At 58.3% G+C, this 15,177-nt stretch overlaps 2 protein-coding genes across 9 annotated transcripts; one reads left to right on the top strand and one right to left on the bottom strand.

Moving 5' to 3' along the window:
* Positions 1-97: 97 nt before the first annotated feature.
* On the top strand, positions 98-12,970 carry LOC105080869 (mitochondrial inner membrane m-AAA protease component AFG3L1-like). The gene is made up of 6 exons (XM_074349119.1): positions 98-723; positions 1,749-2,760; positions 2,840-3,625; positions 10,108-10,262; positions 11,255-11,322; positions 11,690-12,970. The coding sequence occupies exons 2-3, from the start codon at positions 2,266-2,268 to the stop codon at positions 3,056-3,058; spliced, it is 714 nt and encodes a 237-aa protein (XP_074205220.1). The 5' UTR covers positions 98-723; positions 1,749-2,265; the 3' UTR covers positions 3,059-3,625; positions 10,108-10,262; positions 11,255-11,322; positions 11,690-12,970.
* On the bottom strand, positions 4,777-13,844 carry DBNDD1 (dysbindin domain containing 1). Of its 8 annotated transcripts, XM_074349102.1 has the most exons (8): positions 13,706-13,844; positions 13,348-13,481; positions 12,979-13,127; positions 7,678-7,779; positions 7,189-7,332; positions 6,843-6,983; positions 6,312-6,504; positions 4,777-6,174 (listed from the first exon to the last, which is right to left on the bottom strand). In XM_074349102.1, the coding sequence occupies exons 3-8, from the start codon at positions 13,007-13,009 to the stop codon at positions 6,111-6,113; spliced, it is 675 nt and encodes a 224-aa protein (XP_074205203.1). In that variant the 5' UTR covers positions 13,010-13,127; positions 13,348-13,481; positions 13,706-13,844; the 3' UTR covers positions 4,777-6,110. The 8 variants fall into 8 exon arrangements, with proteins under 8 accessions (XP_074205203.1, XP_074205202.1, XP_074205201.1 ...); XM_074349101.1 differs by having other exon boundaries at positions 13,342-13,782; XM_074349100.1 differs by having other exon boundaries at positions 13,348-13,782.
* Positions 13,845-15,177: the final 1,333 nt, after the last annotated feature.

Here is a 15,177-nt window from a genome sequence, read left to right as displayed (position 1 = left end):
TGGGTACCACCACAGTGTCCATCAGGGCATGACCTGCAGATGCAGAGGGCCAACAGTACCACACTGTTTTGTACAAGGGGCTTGGGTTTCTGTGGATTTTAGTGTCTCCTTGTGGATACCTTGGGACAGCTGTACTTGGAACATTATTCAGCCGTAGAAAGGACTGAAGTACTGATTGGTGCTGCGATGCTGGAGGAACCTCACAGTATTTTGCAGGTGAAAGAAACGGACACAAAAGACTACATATTGTATGATTCCTTTTCTGTGAAACTTCCACAGACGGAAAGTAGATTAGTGGTTGGCGGGGGTGGGTACGAGAATTAACCATATAAGTGCCAGGAATGTCTAGAATGAGATTAGGGCAGTAGTTGCACATCTTGATAAATGTACTAAAAGTCTTTGAAATAGACCCTTAAAATGAGTAGATTGTACATTAAATAAGTTATTCCTCAATAAATTTTTGAACCAAAAAACTGGCTAAAAGCAACGGTGACTGACAAAGCAGCTTGCATCTCCTTCCAGTCCTTGACCTGGTCTGCTGTGGTCCCTTGACTGGAGACTTTCCTGTGACAGTCTGCCCTGGGGTGCTAATGGGACTGCTCCCCCTGGCAGGCGCTCGTACCTCTAACGTTTGCACTGAGGCAGCCCTAATCACTGCCCGCCACCTGAGCCCTTTGGTTCCGGAGAAGCACTTTGAGCAGGCCATCGCGAGGATCATCGGAGGTAAGCTGGGCTGCCTTGAGGAGGGGACGTTTCCAGCTCTGACCTGCAGCAAGCTCACCCTGGGGCCCTAGCTTCATGTCAGTGCACTGGAGCCGGGAGCGGTCTTCCAGACCGGAATTGGGAACTGGGGTCTGCCAGCAGCTTCCATATTTTTTCTGGAGCAACATTTAGAATCTCAAAGATGAGGGACCTCCAGGGTGCTGAATCAGATCCAGGTTTGGGTTCTCACTGGACAGGAGGAATGTTTGCTGGGTGCTTCCCCCTGAATGCTTGCAGGGGCCATCCCAGCGCTCCTACTGGACCAGTGCACTGTGAGGGGTGAAGGCTGGAGTAGGGGCTTCAGCGTGGGGGTAGGGGTCTCCTGAGGGCCTTCCCAGGACGGAGGTCAGGGAGGTGTCTGTGTGGCCAGCAGCTCAGCTGTTCATACTCCGTCCCCATGGCTGTGATCACCAGCTCACCCAGACAGCAGGTTGGCCACCCTACTTTGTTTGAGTTTCCCTTTTTATCGACGTGTAACACAACCAGAGAAGTGCGGAGAGAGTATCAGTAGCCCAGGACAGTCAAGGGCGATCTGGTGGCTCTGGCGAGCTGACTGGCCACAAAGCTGCGCTCAGCACGAGGGGTCTGTGCCTTGCTGTGCTCTGTTGCCTGCCTGTGACTGGGCTGTAGGCCATGTAGAGAATTCCTCCTCGTTTCTCGTGCGGACAGCATCACTTCTTCTCAAGCCATGAAAAGTAGCTAATCTCTCACCCACCCCAGAGCCATCTGCTGCTTGTAAGGGAGATGGGTTGGGACCTGGTGTTTCCATAGAGCAGAAGGCAGCATAGTGTCTAGTGTGTCTGGCATGTGGGGATGGCGCAGAGTGGGGTCTGAGGAGTGTATGTGGAGCAGACGGCTGGGTCTGTTCTGGTTGGACACAGGCTCTGACCAGCCCCCAGCATGCCCCAAGTGCAGAGTGGGAACTTGGTGCCCACTCCTCAGCTGTCCGTTCCTCCTCTCCCTCTTACGAGGACTCTGATTTGTAGGTCTGGAGAAGATGACGCAGGTCCTCAGCCTGGATAGAAGACAACGGTGGCCTACATGGTGGTGGGCTGGTTCCTGGAGCACGCAGATCCCCTGTTGAAAGTTGGTCACATCCCTTCGCGTGTCTGCACGGGGAGGGGCAGGGCCCACTCCCCTCCTAGCTCGTCCCTTGGTCTCCAGGCGTGGGTGCCTGTGTGTAGCATGTGGCCACATGGGCACAGTACCTTCAAGGTGGCAGCCTTTTTGCTTTCAAGGAATGCAGTGGTCTAGAATTTGTTATAAGACTCCTTGAGGGTGAGTGGGTAGAGAGCTGGGTGCTGGTTTCAGGAGGGGTTTGGGTGCTGGCCACCTGACATCTTCTGAGGTTTTACCCGATGGCTGGCTCCTCTGCAGGATAGGTGAGGAGGGGTTTCATGTTAATTGTTGGGGTGACCCCCGTCAGTGGTGGGGCCCAGGGTCCGCTCTCCTTCCACACTCCTGCAGGGAGACCAGTGCTCAGAGGGGCAAGGTTGGTCCGGGATGCCCCAGGGCTGGGGCCATGTCTTGCAGGTGTCCATCATCCCCCGGGGCAAGGGGCTGGGCTTTGCCCAGTGTGTGCCCCGGGACCAGTACCTGCACACGCAGGAGCAGCTCTTTGACCGCATGTGCATGCTGCTGGGCAGCAGGGTGGCCGGAAAGCTGTTTTTCTGCCAGGTCGCCACAGGGGCCCAGTATGACTTGAGGGAGGTAACCCAGAGCGCCTATGCCCAGGTAGAGCAGCGCTGGGTGGGGGGCTCTGCACGCGAGTCTGGCCGGGCTCACCTCCCTCCACCCCCACTCCAGATAGTGCAGTTTGGGATGAGTGAGAAGCTGGGTCAGATGTCCGATTTTCCCCAGCAAGGCGAAGGGCAGGCGGGGAGGCTGTACAGCGAGGCCACAGCTTGGCTTATCGATGAGGAGGTGAGGTACCTCATCAGCTCCACCCACGAGCTGATGCCGGACCTGCTGACGCAGTGCCAGGAGCAGGTGGACAAGGCAAGTGCGGCTGGGCCGGCGCCCATCCTCCGGGAGTTCTGGTGATTCGCAGGCCCCTGACGGGCGGTGGGACTTGCAGGTGGGCAGGCGGCTGCTGGAGAAGGAGGTGCTGGAGCAGGCTGACATGGTGGAGCTGCTAGGCCCATGGCCCTTCACCGAGAAGACCACCTACAAGGAGTTTGTGGAGGGCACAGGTGGCCTGGAGGAGGACACATCCCTTCCCGAGGGGCTGAAGGGCTGGAACCTGGGGCAGCAGGAGGTGGGCACGGAGCCCAGTGTGTGGGAGAGCCCAGCCTAGTGCCTCTGCTTTGGAGGGCAGCTTCTGGAATCGCTGGAAAACAAATGAAAACGTGGTGACTGCAAATGGGCAGTTGCAAATAAGGGTTTTCTGAGCCCACAGATTCCTGCTCCCAGAACACGCCTGTTCCCTGAGACGGGGCTGGGACCCTGTTCCTGAGTCATAGGGGACAGTGGTGGGCAGTGGGCTTCTCTGATGGGGACCTCCAAGGAGGGGGAGGGGGCTTTTGGCTCAGTTCAGAAATGCTCAAGGTTTGGTGAGGTGGCAGAATTAAGAAAAGGAAAATATAAGCCAGGTATCCAGGGAAATAGCTGTTTGGGTTGGTAGAAGGCCTGTTTGTTGGGATGGAGGGAACTCAACACCTCCTGCTGGCGTGTGGTTGGTGTAGGGTGGTGGAGCCTGAGGGGGGGCCCGCCTGCCAGCCGCAGCACCTGTTCCCTGGGTGGGGCTTTTCTGACCATGTGTTGGGATGTGATGATCTTTTCCAGGAAGCTGCATTCCTTGTGAGCCTTTTTGTTGGAGTCATGGAGAGGGAGCCTCTGGACTGCAGGGGAGAACCCTCTCCAGGTGAGAAGAAGGCCACTTTGGTGGTAGCTAAGCTGGAGGGCCGATGCCTTCCATCACCTGGGGGTCCTGGGATGTGACCTGGGACCAGCCCCCGGGGAGCTGAACCCGGCTGGAAGCCTGGGCTTTAGTGGAAATGGCCCCTCTGCTCGGCCTGCCGCTAGGATTCCTGGGAATCCTGAGGGTGACGGGCAGGTGGGTGGATGTGGGTCGACTGCTGTCCTGGCCTCCAGGGCTGACCGCCCCCATTTGCCTGCTGCTGCTGGCCTAGCCAAGGCCACGTGCTGGAACTTGGAAATTAAACTTTCCAGATCGTTTGGTATGTTTGCCTCAAAAATAGAATTTCTGGCTTGGGACAAACACCTTCAACTTTGTAAAATGTGCATTATTGAATTATTTAAATTGGGGTTGATCCCGTAATGCAGCCTCTTCCAAACTCAGCCTGTTTTGCTGAGCTGCTTGGGGTCCTGCCAGGGTCCTGTCTTGGGGCTCCCTCTGACAGGTGGGATACTCCCTTTGACCCCAGGAAGGCCCTAAAGCTCAGCCCTTCCCCAGGGTCCAGGGCACCCCCTTGGCGATAGCGCCCCCTGGCCTGTGGTGCCTTCATTCTGCACCCCTTCCGGTCTCCTCAGTTCCCCTTTACCCCACTCCATCTGGGCCATCACACCACCTGGGGCTCCTTGGCCTGCAGTCGAGATCTGGCCAAGAATTTTGGGTTAGGGAGGCTCAGCCCAGCAGAGGAACCCCTGGCATGGGGCCCAGGGCTGGTTCTCTGGGCCGTCGTCTCACGGGTGATTGAAGTGTTTGGGGTTTGGGGTCATGGACTGGCCCTGCCTGCTTGGACCAGCCAGCTGCTCTGGACCTGGAGCTCCCCAGGGACCTGCCCTGGGCTGGGAAGAGGATCTCCAGGGAGCATCTCTGCCTCTTCCAGCCTGGGCTTGTGGAGCAGGGTCTTCCTTACTGCCTTGAGAGCCAGGGCACCTGTCCCTGAAACGAGACCCAAATGAGCCCAGAGTGTGTCGCGGTGGAGCCCCCAGTGGCTTCAGCTGGAGGAGGACCCGAACACAGAGTTCCGAGAGGCCCCTAGAGCAGCCACCCCCACCCCCGCCGCACCCCTGCGCTCTGCTGTCAGAGAGGAAGAGGTCAGGCAGGACTGAACAGGTGACGTTTTAATCCTGCTTTTTGGAAATGAGTTCTGTGGAAGCGACAGCAAGAAGGATGGAAGTTGGGGAGGAAGACCCTGGGCGGGGGGCATGCTGCGGTTGCCCTCACGGAATCAGTTTTCAGTGAAATTCTCGATTGTGCCTGGAAGACATCGGTCGTGTTGCTGCCCCTCAGTGGGGGCGGGTCCTGCTGCAGAAGGCAGCCTGCGTTTCTGGGCTCCTTTTCCTGGTGGGAAGTTGGTATAGCTTCACCCAGTGGGCCCAGCACATGCCCAGGGCTTGTACAGAGGAGCCTCTTTTCCTTCCCCAGACATGTTTCAGTGGGGAAGGATCAGGGCAGGTGGCCTAGGGGACAAAAAGCAAGCTTACACGTTTATTTTAGAACTGTTCTTGGACTCACTGTCAGACCAGAAGCCTGCTCTGTCCAGTTGCACGTGAGTGGCACTGGGAGCAGCTGAGCCTGGTGCCTCAGAACTGGGGGCCAGGGGCTATGCCCAGTTCCCCCTCACGTCCCCACCTCGTTCAGGCTGCCTCACCCCAGGTGGGGATGCCAGCCAGGGACACAGACCCATGCGTGTGCCTGCGTGTGCATTTGCATGATGGGCTGGGGGGACTGTAATGGGCCTGGGATGGGAGAGGGCGAGCCCCGTCTGCCTAGCAGCCTGAGGCAGTCATGACATATTTGGGGTCCAAGCTAAGGAAGGTGGGCCTGGCTGTCACACAGGGACCAGGACTAGCAGGGTCTTAGGGTCTTAGGGCATGGGTGTGTGGTGCTGACAGTGCTCCCTTGGCGGCAGGAAGCAGACAGAGCTAAAGTCAAGGTGGTAATTTTCAGGGCTGACTCTCCCACCCATGTACTTGGCTGAACAGCAGTGTCCCATGGGCTGGAGCTTGGCTTAGCTGTTCATGGAGTGGAACTTGAGACCCCTGAGGGGTTTGCAGAGTGCCTCTCACAGGCAGGTCTCGATCACCCTGCACCCACTCTGGAGGTGGATGACAGATGAGAACACCAGTCCTGCAGACGGAAGTTTCTAGAAGGCTCAGGCCACTCCTTTCTCATCTCCAGGCGTTGTCCCTGATCCAGGGACCAGGAATGAGCTGGACATAAGGCCACTGGGCTGTGCTTATGCTGAGGCACTCTGAGACCCCATCCCAGAGCCATGTGGGGCGGGCAGTGTCCACGGGCACAGTTGTCCCGGCTTGCCCTGTCTCGGCCCTAGGGCCAGCCGGCCTAGTCCTCCTTGGGCCTCTCCACGGTGAGAAGTGTGTCCACGATGGTGGGCTGCCGCTCAGGGTCGCCAAAGGGCTGTTTCTCACGGTTCTTCTCAGCCCTGGTGCGGGTCCAGGATGGGGAGCGCAGACAGCTGGCCCGAGGCAGCGGGTGTAGGCCTGGTGGGAACACGGGGTGGGGTCAGTGTGGCTTGGAGTCTCAGGTCACTCCTGCAGCTACTGGGTTGGGCATGTGTGTGCCTCCAACATGGGGTCTGGCCACATGTTGGGGTCCTCTGGGCACCAGCAATGCGTACCTGTGGGTCTGGGTGCAGCGTGGGCTGGGGATTATCTGATGCCCGCAGGAGGGTCCTGGTGCAGCCGAGGCCCAGCTCTCCAGCCTGCATGGGTTGTGAGCAGGGAGGGAGGAAGGCTCTGGGCCCCCCACAGCCCCGGTGGCTCCTTTACCATTTCTGAGGCCCGTGAGTTCTGGGCCAAGGGCAGTGCTTCCTGGAATTGAGATGAGGAGCGGCCACCCACTTGGTACTCAGCCTACTTGTGATTAAATCCGTGTAGTGAATCTACCTTCAGTGGGACAGTGGCTGTGGCCTTTTGTTGGGGTTTCAAGAATGAAAGTGAGGAGGAGTCGAAAGTTCCTTACAGTTGGCATACAGGTGTGTAAAATGCAGAAACGGTGCATGAAGTGGCACTTTGTTGACAAATACTTAAACACACATGAGAAATAAAGAAAATTGTTTTCCAAAATGAGGGTCTCCAGGGAGCGATGCTTGGTAGTCTTGGGCCCCAGGACCTCCCACAGTGCCCTCTAGGCCCAGCACCAGCCCCACCTGCAGGCGAGTCGCTGGTCAGGTTCTCGTCATCCGAGTCGGCAAAGACCTCGGCCAGCTCCTGGTCGGACATGTCGGTCAGCTCGGTGAGGTCCAGGAGGTCAAAGTGCACCTCCAGGGAGGAGACACTGCTCAGAGGCTCTGGGGACAAAGGGGCTTGTCAGCAGGGCGTTCTCCACCAAGGCTGCCCCATGAGGCCCAGGTGAAGCCCAGTGTGGGCCAGTGGCAGAGAGGGGGGCAGCAGACATGGCCCAGCTCTGTTCTTTGAGGCCCAGCGGAGCCCCTGAGAGTGGAGGAGTGTTTGGACAGGATGTGGACCCCGCCCCGTTCCCCAGCCTGTACTTACGTCGTCTCTCTGTGACCTGCAGGAGCCCTGGAGCAGGTGCTGGGACGCCCACCTCCTCAGCCACAGGCGAGTGGAGGCTGTTCCCTGTCCCAGGGACTGGGGTACCCAGGGCAGCCTGTGGCACCTCAATCTCCTTAACTATTTCTGCAACAAAGAAGGTGTTGGTTACCCCAAGGGCGCTGGGGTCTCCCACCCCCACCCCCAGGAGGAGACATGGGATTCCACCTGACCCTGACCCCCACCCAGGACACAGGTGGGAGGACTTGAGAACCTCCTCTGAGGCCCCGGGCAGTGGCCAGGGGTAGCCTTGGGCCAGAAAGCCAGGCAAGGGGTAGGGGCTTCTCTGAGGAGGCTGCCCTTCCCCGTTACAAAGGCTGACTTCCAGACCCTCTGCCCTGAGCACCTGAGCAGGAATGAAGGCAGACCACGTAGGTCTCATGGGGACACTTGCTGGTCCTGCCAGAGCCCCTAGTATCCCAATACTGTCACCTGTCTCGACTTTGGTCCAAACTAGGGTCCGGTGGTTGGTCATGTGTGTCCTTGGCCTTTGGTTCCCTTTAATCCACAATGGCTCCTGCTCACCTGTCTGTCCTATGTTGTGTTTGAATTCAAAAGAACACATTCTTGTAGCCAGAGTTACTGGATGGGTAGGTACCAGCCTCTCCCCACCAACCCCCCTCACGACGGGATGCTCGTCCAGGGTTTTACATGCGGTATTCCCCTGTAATTGCTCATATTTTTGTGTTTGTTTTCATGTGATTGCTCGTTTCTTGTACTTTTCGTCGGGTGAGAGCTGCAGGCTCTTCAGGGATCTGCTTGGTGAGGACGTTGCCACTCAGAGTTGGGACCCCCACCCCATGGAGGCACCACCCTCACCCGTCTCCACACAGCGGGGGGTCCCAATCACCTGTCAGGCACGTGCCCTGGGGCAGCTGGACCCCTTGGCTCCCCTGTGTCCCCACTGTTGCTGCCCTCTCCTGAGACCCCTCCACACAGATATCCCACCTTCCCTCAGCGAGGGACCCCTCGATGAACAGGTGCTCAGTCAAGAGTGAGGAGTGCCCTTCTGGCCCCTGTAGCAGTGTGGTGGGCTGAGCCACCCCAGGGGTGAGACTGAGGGCTGGGTGTGGGCCAGCCACAAGAGCAGCTGCCAGGGGTCCTGGCTGGGGCGCCCAATGCTGACAGCTGCCTGTGAAGAGTGGGCCTGTGTGGTCAGTGGGCTGGACTCGCCTGCCGGGACGTGGGTCTGGAGGGTCCCCAGCTGAGTGGAAAGACGGTGACGTGGATTCTCAGGTGCAGAGCTGCCCTTGAGGTGGGCGTCTGCCCTGGGAAGCGGGGCTGGGGGCGGGGCTTCCCAGCTCTGCCTGGTGCGGTGTCATCACACAGGGCCTGGGGCCGGACGGGGCTCAGGGTCTGGTTTCCACCTTGCTGCTGCATTCGGAACTTGGCTTCTGAGCATCTTCAAAGGGTAGAGTTACACCCACCAGTGTCAGGGCCTACCCAGCCCGCGGTGGGCAAGGGCACCTTCCTAACCAGAGGGCAGGAGAGCTGGGGGAACGGGAAATCTCCTGAGCCTCAGACCAGATCTAATCCTTGCTGAGGGACAAGGGCTAAGAAACCTCTTGAGGGCCTTTGCTCTGCAGGACGCTGTTCTGTTTCCTCAAAGGGCAGGCACAGCAACGCGGTCCCCCTCACAGAGGGGCACGTGTGGCCTGGGGTGGTGGGTGACCCTGCCTGGTAGGGGAGGCGCTGCCATCTGTCTGGAGCCTCCAGACAGGGTAAGTGGCTCTTGGTTAAGAACAGGAACAATGACAGTGGCTCACGGTTTCTGTGGGAGCAGAGTCCCAGCGGCAAATTTTCCGACTAATGCCACAAGCAGCTGTGAGGGAGGACGCCGAGTTTTGTACTTTAACCCCGAGGGGCTCAGCCTGTCCCAGGCACATAGCAGGGGGTCCTTGGGGCTTGAGCTCTGAGCCCCACCAGCTGGCCTCTGCTCCCAGGTCATGGCTTAGGGCTGGGAACATAGCCCATACAGGGAGAGACCCCAGACCTTGTGCCCACAGGGAAGCTGGTGAGTGTTCTCTGGGCCCCGACCAGGGACCAGGAGGAAGTGGACTTAGGGTAAAAGGTGGCACAGAGGTGGAGTCTCTGCTCACAACTCTTCTCTCTCACTGGGTGGGGCCCTCATCTAGAAGAGAAAGCACATGCTGTTCACTCTTTGATCCAGTGGAGTCCTGAGCCCACTCTGGCTAGAACAAAGTAGGTGATTCCTGTCCTCTTGAGGGTGGGCAGTGCTGGGGAGCATGGGGGGCTATCCTCCTATCTGGGGGATGGGTCTGAAGGTGGGTGAGAGCCATGCAATATCTGGGGGAGACAGCACCCCGAAAGGCTCTGAGGGGAGCAGCATGGCTGTATCTGAGGAATGGCTGGGGGCGGTGAGGGCAGGGGACACCAGTTGGGGGGGCAAGCATATCACGGAGACAACTCTGGCTACTTCTCAGTGAGCTGAGAGAAGCTTCTGAGGGGTTATGAGCTGAGTGGGACAGCATCCACCTGCCTCTTTATGGGATGTGGTCCAGGTGGGAAGGATGAAGTCCGTGGGTGCTGAGGTAGGGGAAGAAGGCAGGACTTGGGCACGCTCCTCCCCCATCCTGCCTTGGGGTCCTGGGCTGGGCAGAGATGCCTCACTGTAGATCCTGGGCCCCCAGACAGCCCCTGGGACAGACCTCCGGCCCCCACAGGCACGGTGGCCTGTTGCACTGACTTTAGTTAAGGAGCACATTTTATCAAATGTCAGCATCTGTGAAACAGCAAACCAGCTACAGCTGATGGTGTTGCAGAGCCAGGGGAATGCAGAAGCCGTGAACTTTTAAACTCTGTATGTCTATTTGTTTTATTCGTTTTGTCTCTCTTTGGCAGTGGTCTGGTCTTTATTCTGTAAATCCTGGTGTCCTGGCCTGTGTCAAAGCTGTGGGGTGGGGGTGCAGAAGATGCAGCTTTTGCCATCAAGGACACTGATCTTTTGGCTGGAAGGACATGAAGGAAACAGGACTTGGGCGTGGTCCTCATGCACGGTAGGTGTACCTTAAATGCTCGTTGAATGAGCCCAGGACCCCACCTAAGAGTTAATGAGCACCTGTGCTAGGAATCACCTAGGTGTGTCTGATACCCTCTCAGTAAGCCCTTATGGGAAGAAAGGACAAATTCCCCACTTGTGAGACCCACTGCTCGTCCTAGGGTATGAAGCAGAGGAGTGATCACACAGGCGGGCATCGGGGCTGGGGTGCTTGGCAGCCTGGCTGGGCTGCAGGCTGGGCGGGCTCAGCAGACCCCAGAGCTGCCCAGCCCAGGGCAAAGGTGAGCGGTGTTTTCGACGCCCCAAAAGAGTCATTAGTCAACTAGTGACCCCCTTGTTCTCACCCCGGCATAGCCCCCATCAAGGCCTCCCCACACGGAAGCAGCACCCCAAGGGGAGACTCGAGCTGGGGGACCAAGTCCTGCCCTGCACAGGGCCTGGTACACACGGAGATGATAGGGTTATCCTGTGCTACACTGCTGACCTATTTTCCAGCACATTCGAGCAGAGATATGGCCCAAATCTCAAGTTCCCTGCTGTGTGCCGAGGGCTTTGCCCTAAGTATGGAGGTACTCTGCACAAACCCACTGCCAGCCAGCAAATTAATGAAGTGAATGAGTGAATGGCATAAGAAACAAAATGGCTGCAGGGAGGGAGGACGGTCACAGAGACTCGGTACCTGTACCCCACTTTCTCAGCCCCTTGTCCTTGGAGTCAGGGCTCGTCTGAGCGTGTTGAGGATGCTGGGTGGGCCCTGTCTGGGCTCAGCCTCTGAGGGCAGGGCACCGGCCTCTCTCCCAGCTGGACAGACTTGGAGGTGGGTGGGCTAGAAACCTGGTTTCCCATAGGCACTGGTTGGGGACTTTCAAGAATTGCACCGCCCACCTCTCACCTCCATGTCTGTGCACTTTGATACTAAGAAATTATTAATTCATTTAGGTGCAGAAATGGTATTTTAATTATACTCTATAAAAACCTTATCTTTTACAGATAATTTCAGAAATACTTAAGGATGAAATAAGATGTCTAGATTTGCTACAAATGACTACTTAAGGAAGGTTGGTGTGGTCTGGCTGGGCAGCGGGGGGACACGTGGGGCTCTCTCCGCTCTTGTGTGTGCTCCACACGCCAGACTAAGTTTCCAAAGTTGGTGAACTCCCAGAATGACAGTTGGTCACAGCTACCCAGACTTGACCCCACACGAGGGTGGGATGTGGCTATGGGGTTAGAAGACTGTGAGGCCTGTCTGCCCCTACTGTATCTCTAGCCCCACCACAGTGCCTGCACAGAGTAGGTGCCTGGTGAATACATGTGTGCACCGAATTAGGTCTTTGAGGCTCCAGTAACGAGATGCAGGAACTGAAGGGTGGTTAAGCTCCTCTCCCTGACGTCTTCCCTCTGTTTTCTCACTCTGGGCTCCCACAGCCCTGCAGGGGAAGGGTCTGTCTCCATGGAGAGAAGAGGACACAGAGCTCAGAGGGGCCTGGCTGCTTGGCCCACAGCCTCAGGCCTTGCTCTCCAAATCTTCCCCTTCAAATCCTCACGAAGCTGCCACTGGGATGCCCTGGGGTCCTGGTACTGCCAATGGGAAGAGAAAGCTGGACCCGTCCCACAAGTGAGAAAACAAAGAAAACCCACTCCCACCACCCCAGAGGGAGACTGACAAGTCTGGAAGGCACCTGCCCAACTCAGCCTGCAGACACAGCAGTGGTGGACCCATGTCTTCAGAATACCTCCAAGGCCAGCCCTTTGGTCTCCAGAGGAGGCCCCTGGTGTGGCTGGGGGACCCCCAGTGGGTCCAATATGTGGTCTGAGAGTGGTTCCTTGGGATGAGACCTCCAGGAAACCTCGGGTGCATCTGGGGCCTGGCCTGGCGGGTAGAGGAGCCCGGCAGTTTGCATCCCAAGTTCCTAGGCCCAAGGCACAGGGAAACCCTTTCTGAAAGGGGAGGCTCCTAGACTTCCCCCCACCACCACCACTAGCCATCACCCTGCCTAGGGCCATACTTCAAGGGGAGAGTTAGGTTCTCAACCGTCAGAGTTCCCGATGGCTGACAGGGGCTGTGAGGAGGGGTCACGCCGTACACATCTGACCTCCCAGATGTGTACGCTCCTGGGCCAGGCCGCGGCCAGCAATCCCTGCAGGCGTGGGACCCCCCCGCAGGCCGTGCCCGGTGCGGTCCCCACAACGAGACCCTGTCTCAGACCCGTGCCCATCAGGGTCCCGGCTGCGGCCTCCCCGCCCTACCCCCAGGGAGTCTGGGGCGAACAAAGCAGACACGCGGCCTGGAGGGTAGCATCCCCCCACGTCTCGCTGACCTGGACTCCAAACTCTGGCCCCAGCACGCCCCATCCCCCAGATCCCCGTCTCGGCCTGGAGGGGGTTCAGGACGAAACTCCGGGCCGCCTACTCAGGAGCGCGCCAGGCACGGCAGCCCAGGACCGGAGCGGGGAGGACGAGGGGGCGGGGACGTGGTCCGTGCGACCCCAGCTCAGCGCGGGGGCCGTTCCCGGGAGGTGCCCCCTGCCCGGCTCCCCGCGCGCGGCGTATTAGGCTTCCCTCGCTGGGCACGGGGGGTACTTGGAGCGGCCAGTGGGTCTTCGCAGCCCCGGGGCGCGGCCGATGAGTGGGCCCGGGGGGTGGGGGGAAGGGGCTGCGGGCCGCTGCGGGGAAGGCGCAGCTCGAGGATTCCCAAAGGCTGGGGCCGCACTCACCTCCAGGGCTGGCGCCCTCCGGGGGCTCCATGCGGCCGGTAGGGTCTGGAAGGGGCGGTGGCGGCGGCGGCGTCACCCAGCCCGGGTGCTCCTGTAGCTGCGGCGGCGGCTCGGCCCCAGCTCCCGGCGCAGCGCATCGGGGCAGCAGCCTGGGGGCCGCGGCGGCGGGGAGGAGCTCGCGGGGCGGGGCGCGCAGCTGCTCCGGGGTTCCGGTCCGCCCCCCCCCCCCCCCCGCCAGTTCTCCTCCCCCAGCCCAGCAGCACAGGTGCGGTCCCGCCCCGCCCCGCCCCGCGCGCGCCCCCTGCCGGCCCCAGACCCTGCAGACTCCCTCCCCTGCGTATCGCGCCCCTCCTGCGGACCCACCCGGACCTGGTGGCGGCCTCCCACTCCTGGCCGGGACTCTGCGGCCCTTGCGCGCGCCCTCATCCAGCAGCCGCGCCGACTTGCGTCCATTTGTTTACACCCACATATATCTGGGGCGCCAACTACGGGCTGGAGCTCCGCTGGGCATGGAGGGGCGGGCACAAGCGGAGGCTAAGGCGGCGCCAACACAGATTGTGATAAATGACCAGAAGAGACACGGGGGGCGGGGCCGGGGGGGGGGGCAAGAGCTTCTAACGGCTAGCAAGAGAGGGGTGCGGGAGGAGGATGGGAAGTAAGGAGAGGGAGGAGAGCAGAGAGCCCCTCCCCCCCAGCCCAAGGCAGGATCTGGGCGTGCTGAGAGTACCAAACGGTTCGATGGAGTCCCACTTCCAGACGCTGGTTCCCTGCGCGAGGCCTGGAGTGAGGCTCTGTGCCAAGCCCTTGGTGCACAGTATCTCATTAATTCTCCCGAGGATCCTCAGAAAATGGGATCCTGATTTTCTAGGTGAAGAAGCTGAACACAGAGAGGGTAGGCAACCTGATCAAGGTTGCACAGCCAGGCACTGGAAGCCAGCAAATCCAAATCCAAGCCCATGCTCTGCACTCTTACAAAAACAAAACAAACCGAAGAAAAGCATCAGAGAGAAAGAGTTTGTTCCCAGCTGGGAGTGGAAAAATCCACAGAGGAGAAAGGTAAATATGAACTTGGTGCTTGCAGGAAAGGCATCCTGTCAAAGGCATAGTCCATACAGCTTCAGCCAATCAAGGCCCTCACTGCCCGGCTTCAGTCACAGGGAGCCCATGGCCTGAGACAGTGAGGCAGCTTCCATTTTTCTTTAGTTTACGAAACAAATGAAAACAGAAACTGCTGTTTGCAATGCTCTAAAATGGTATCATGACCCACTGGGACAGGCGCCTGCGGTCTGCACTCTGGACCCCACGAGGCAGGTCAGCCTCTCAGGGACGGAGCTGGGCTACAGGGTTGGGGGAGACACAAGCAAGCCAGTGACTGCCCTGGGAGTCAGGGCAGTGGGTGGGCACTGGCTGCTCAGATTCAGCTGGGGTAGAAGTTTGTATTTTCTCAAAATGGTGAGAAGAGTAGCTCTGATTCCACATGTCTTCCAGAACCTTCTGCTCTCATCAAGACATTCCTCATCTATGCTCCTTCTGCTTGAACGTTGGTGACTGCTCTGGCCAGTGGATTGTGGCAGGGTGATGCCATGTGACTTCCAAGGCTGGGCCTTAAGTAGTATTCAGCTCTCTCTCAGAAGGCTCCCCTGGAACCTGGCCACCCTGTGTGGAGGGCCACTTGAAAGGCCCACAGTAGCCAACAAACCGGGCTTAAGTTCTCAGCCAGTGGCCAGACATGAGATTCTGCCTTTGAGCCACCCTCTAAGGGGTCATATGTGGAGCCAAGGTGAGCCATCCCCACCAAGTCTCAGCTGCGTTGCAAAACAGATGTTGTTGCTGTATTAAGCCATTACATTTTGGGGATAATCTGTTATACAGCCATGATAACTGTAACAGTAATTGTTGTTTAATAATTATCCCCATTTGACAGATGAATGAATGGATACAGAGTCTTGTCAAAGGCATCCCAGCTGGTAAACAGCAGATGATCTGACCCCAGAGGCCACTGTTCATTTTTAACTTTTCATTAAAAACATTTTCAAACAAAAGTAGGGAGAATAGCACAACCAACCCACATGTGCCCATCACCTGGATTCAGTGATGACCAACTCCTGGCTGAGCCTGTTTCTTCTCTACTTTCAATGCCTCTTTCCACTGCTGGATTGTTTTGAAGCAAGTCCTATATATGTTATGTCATTTCACTTG

The sequence above is a fragment of the Camelus bactrianus genome, chromosome 21 (genome assembly GCF_048773025.1).
Source record: "Camelus bactrianus isolate YW-2024 breed Bactrian camel chromosome 21, ASM4877302v1, whole genome shotgun sequence".
NCBI classification, from domain to species: domain Eukaryota; kingdom Metazoa; phylum Chordata; class Mammalia; order Artiodactyla; family Camelidae; genus Camelus; species Camelus bactrianus.
This window is presented reverse-complemented; position numbering and strand designations above follow the sequence as displayed.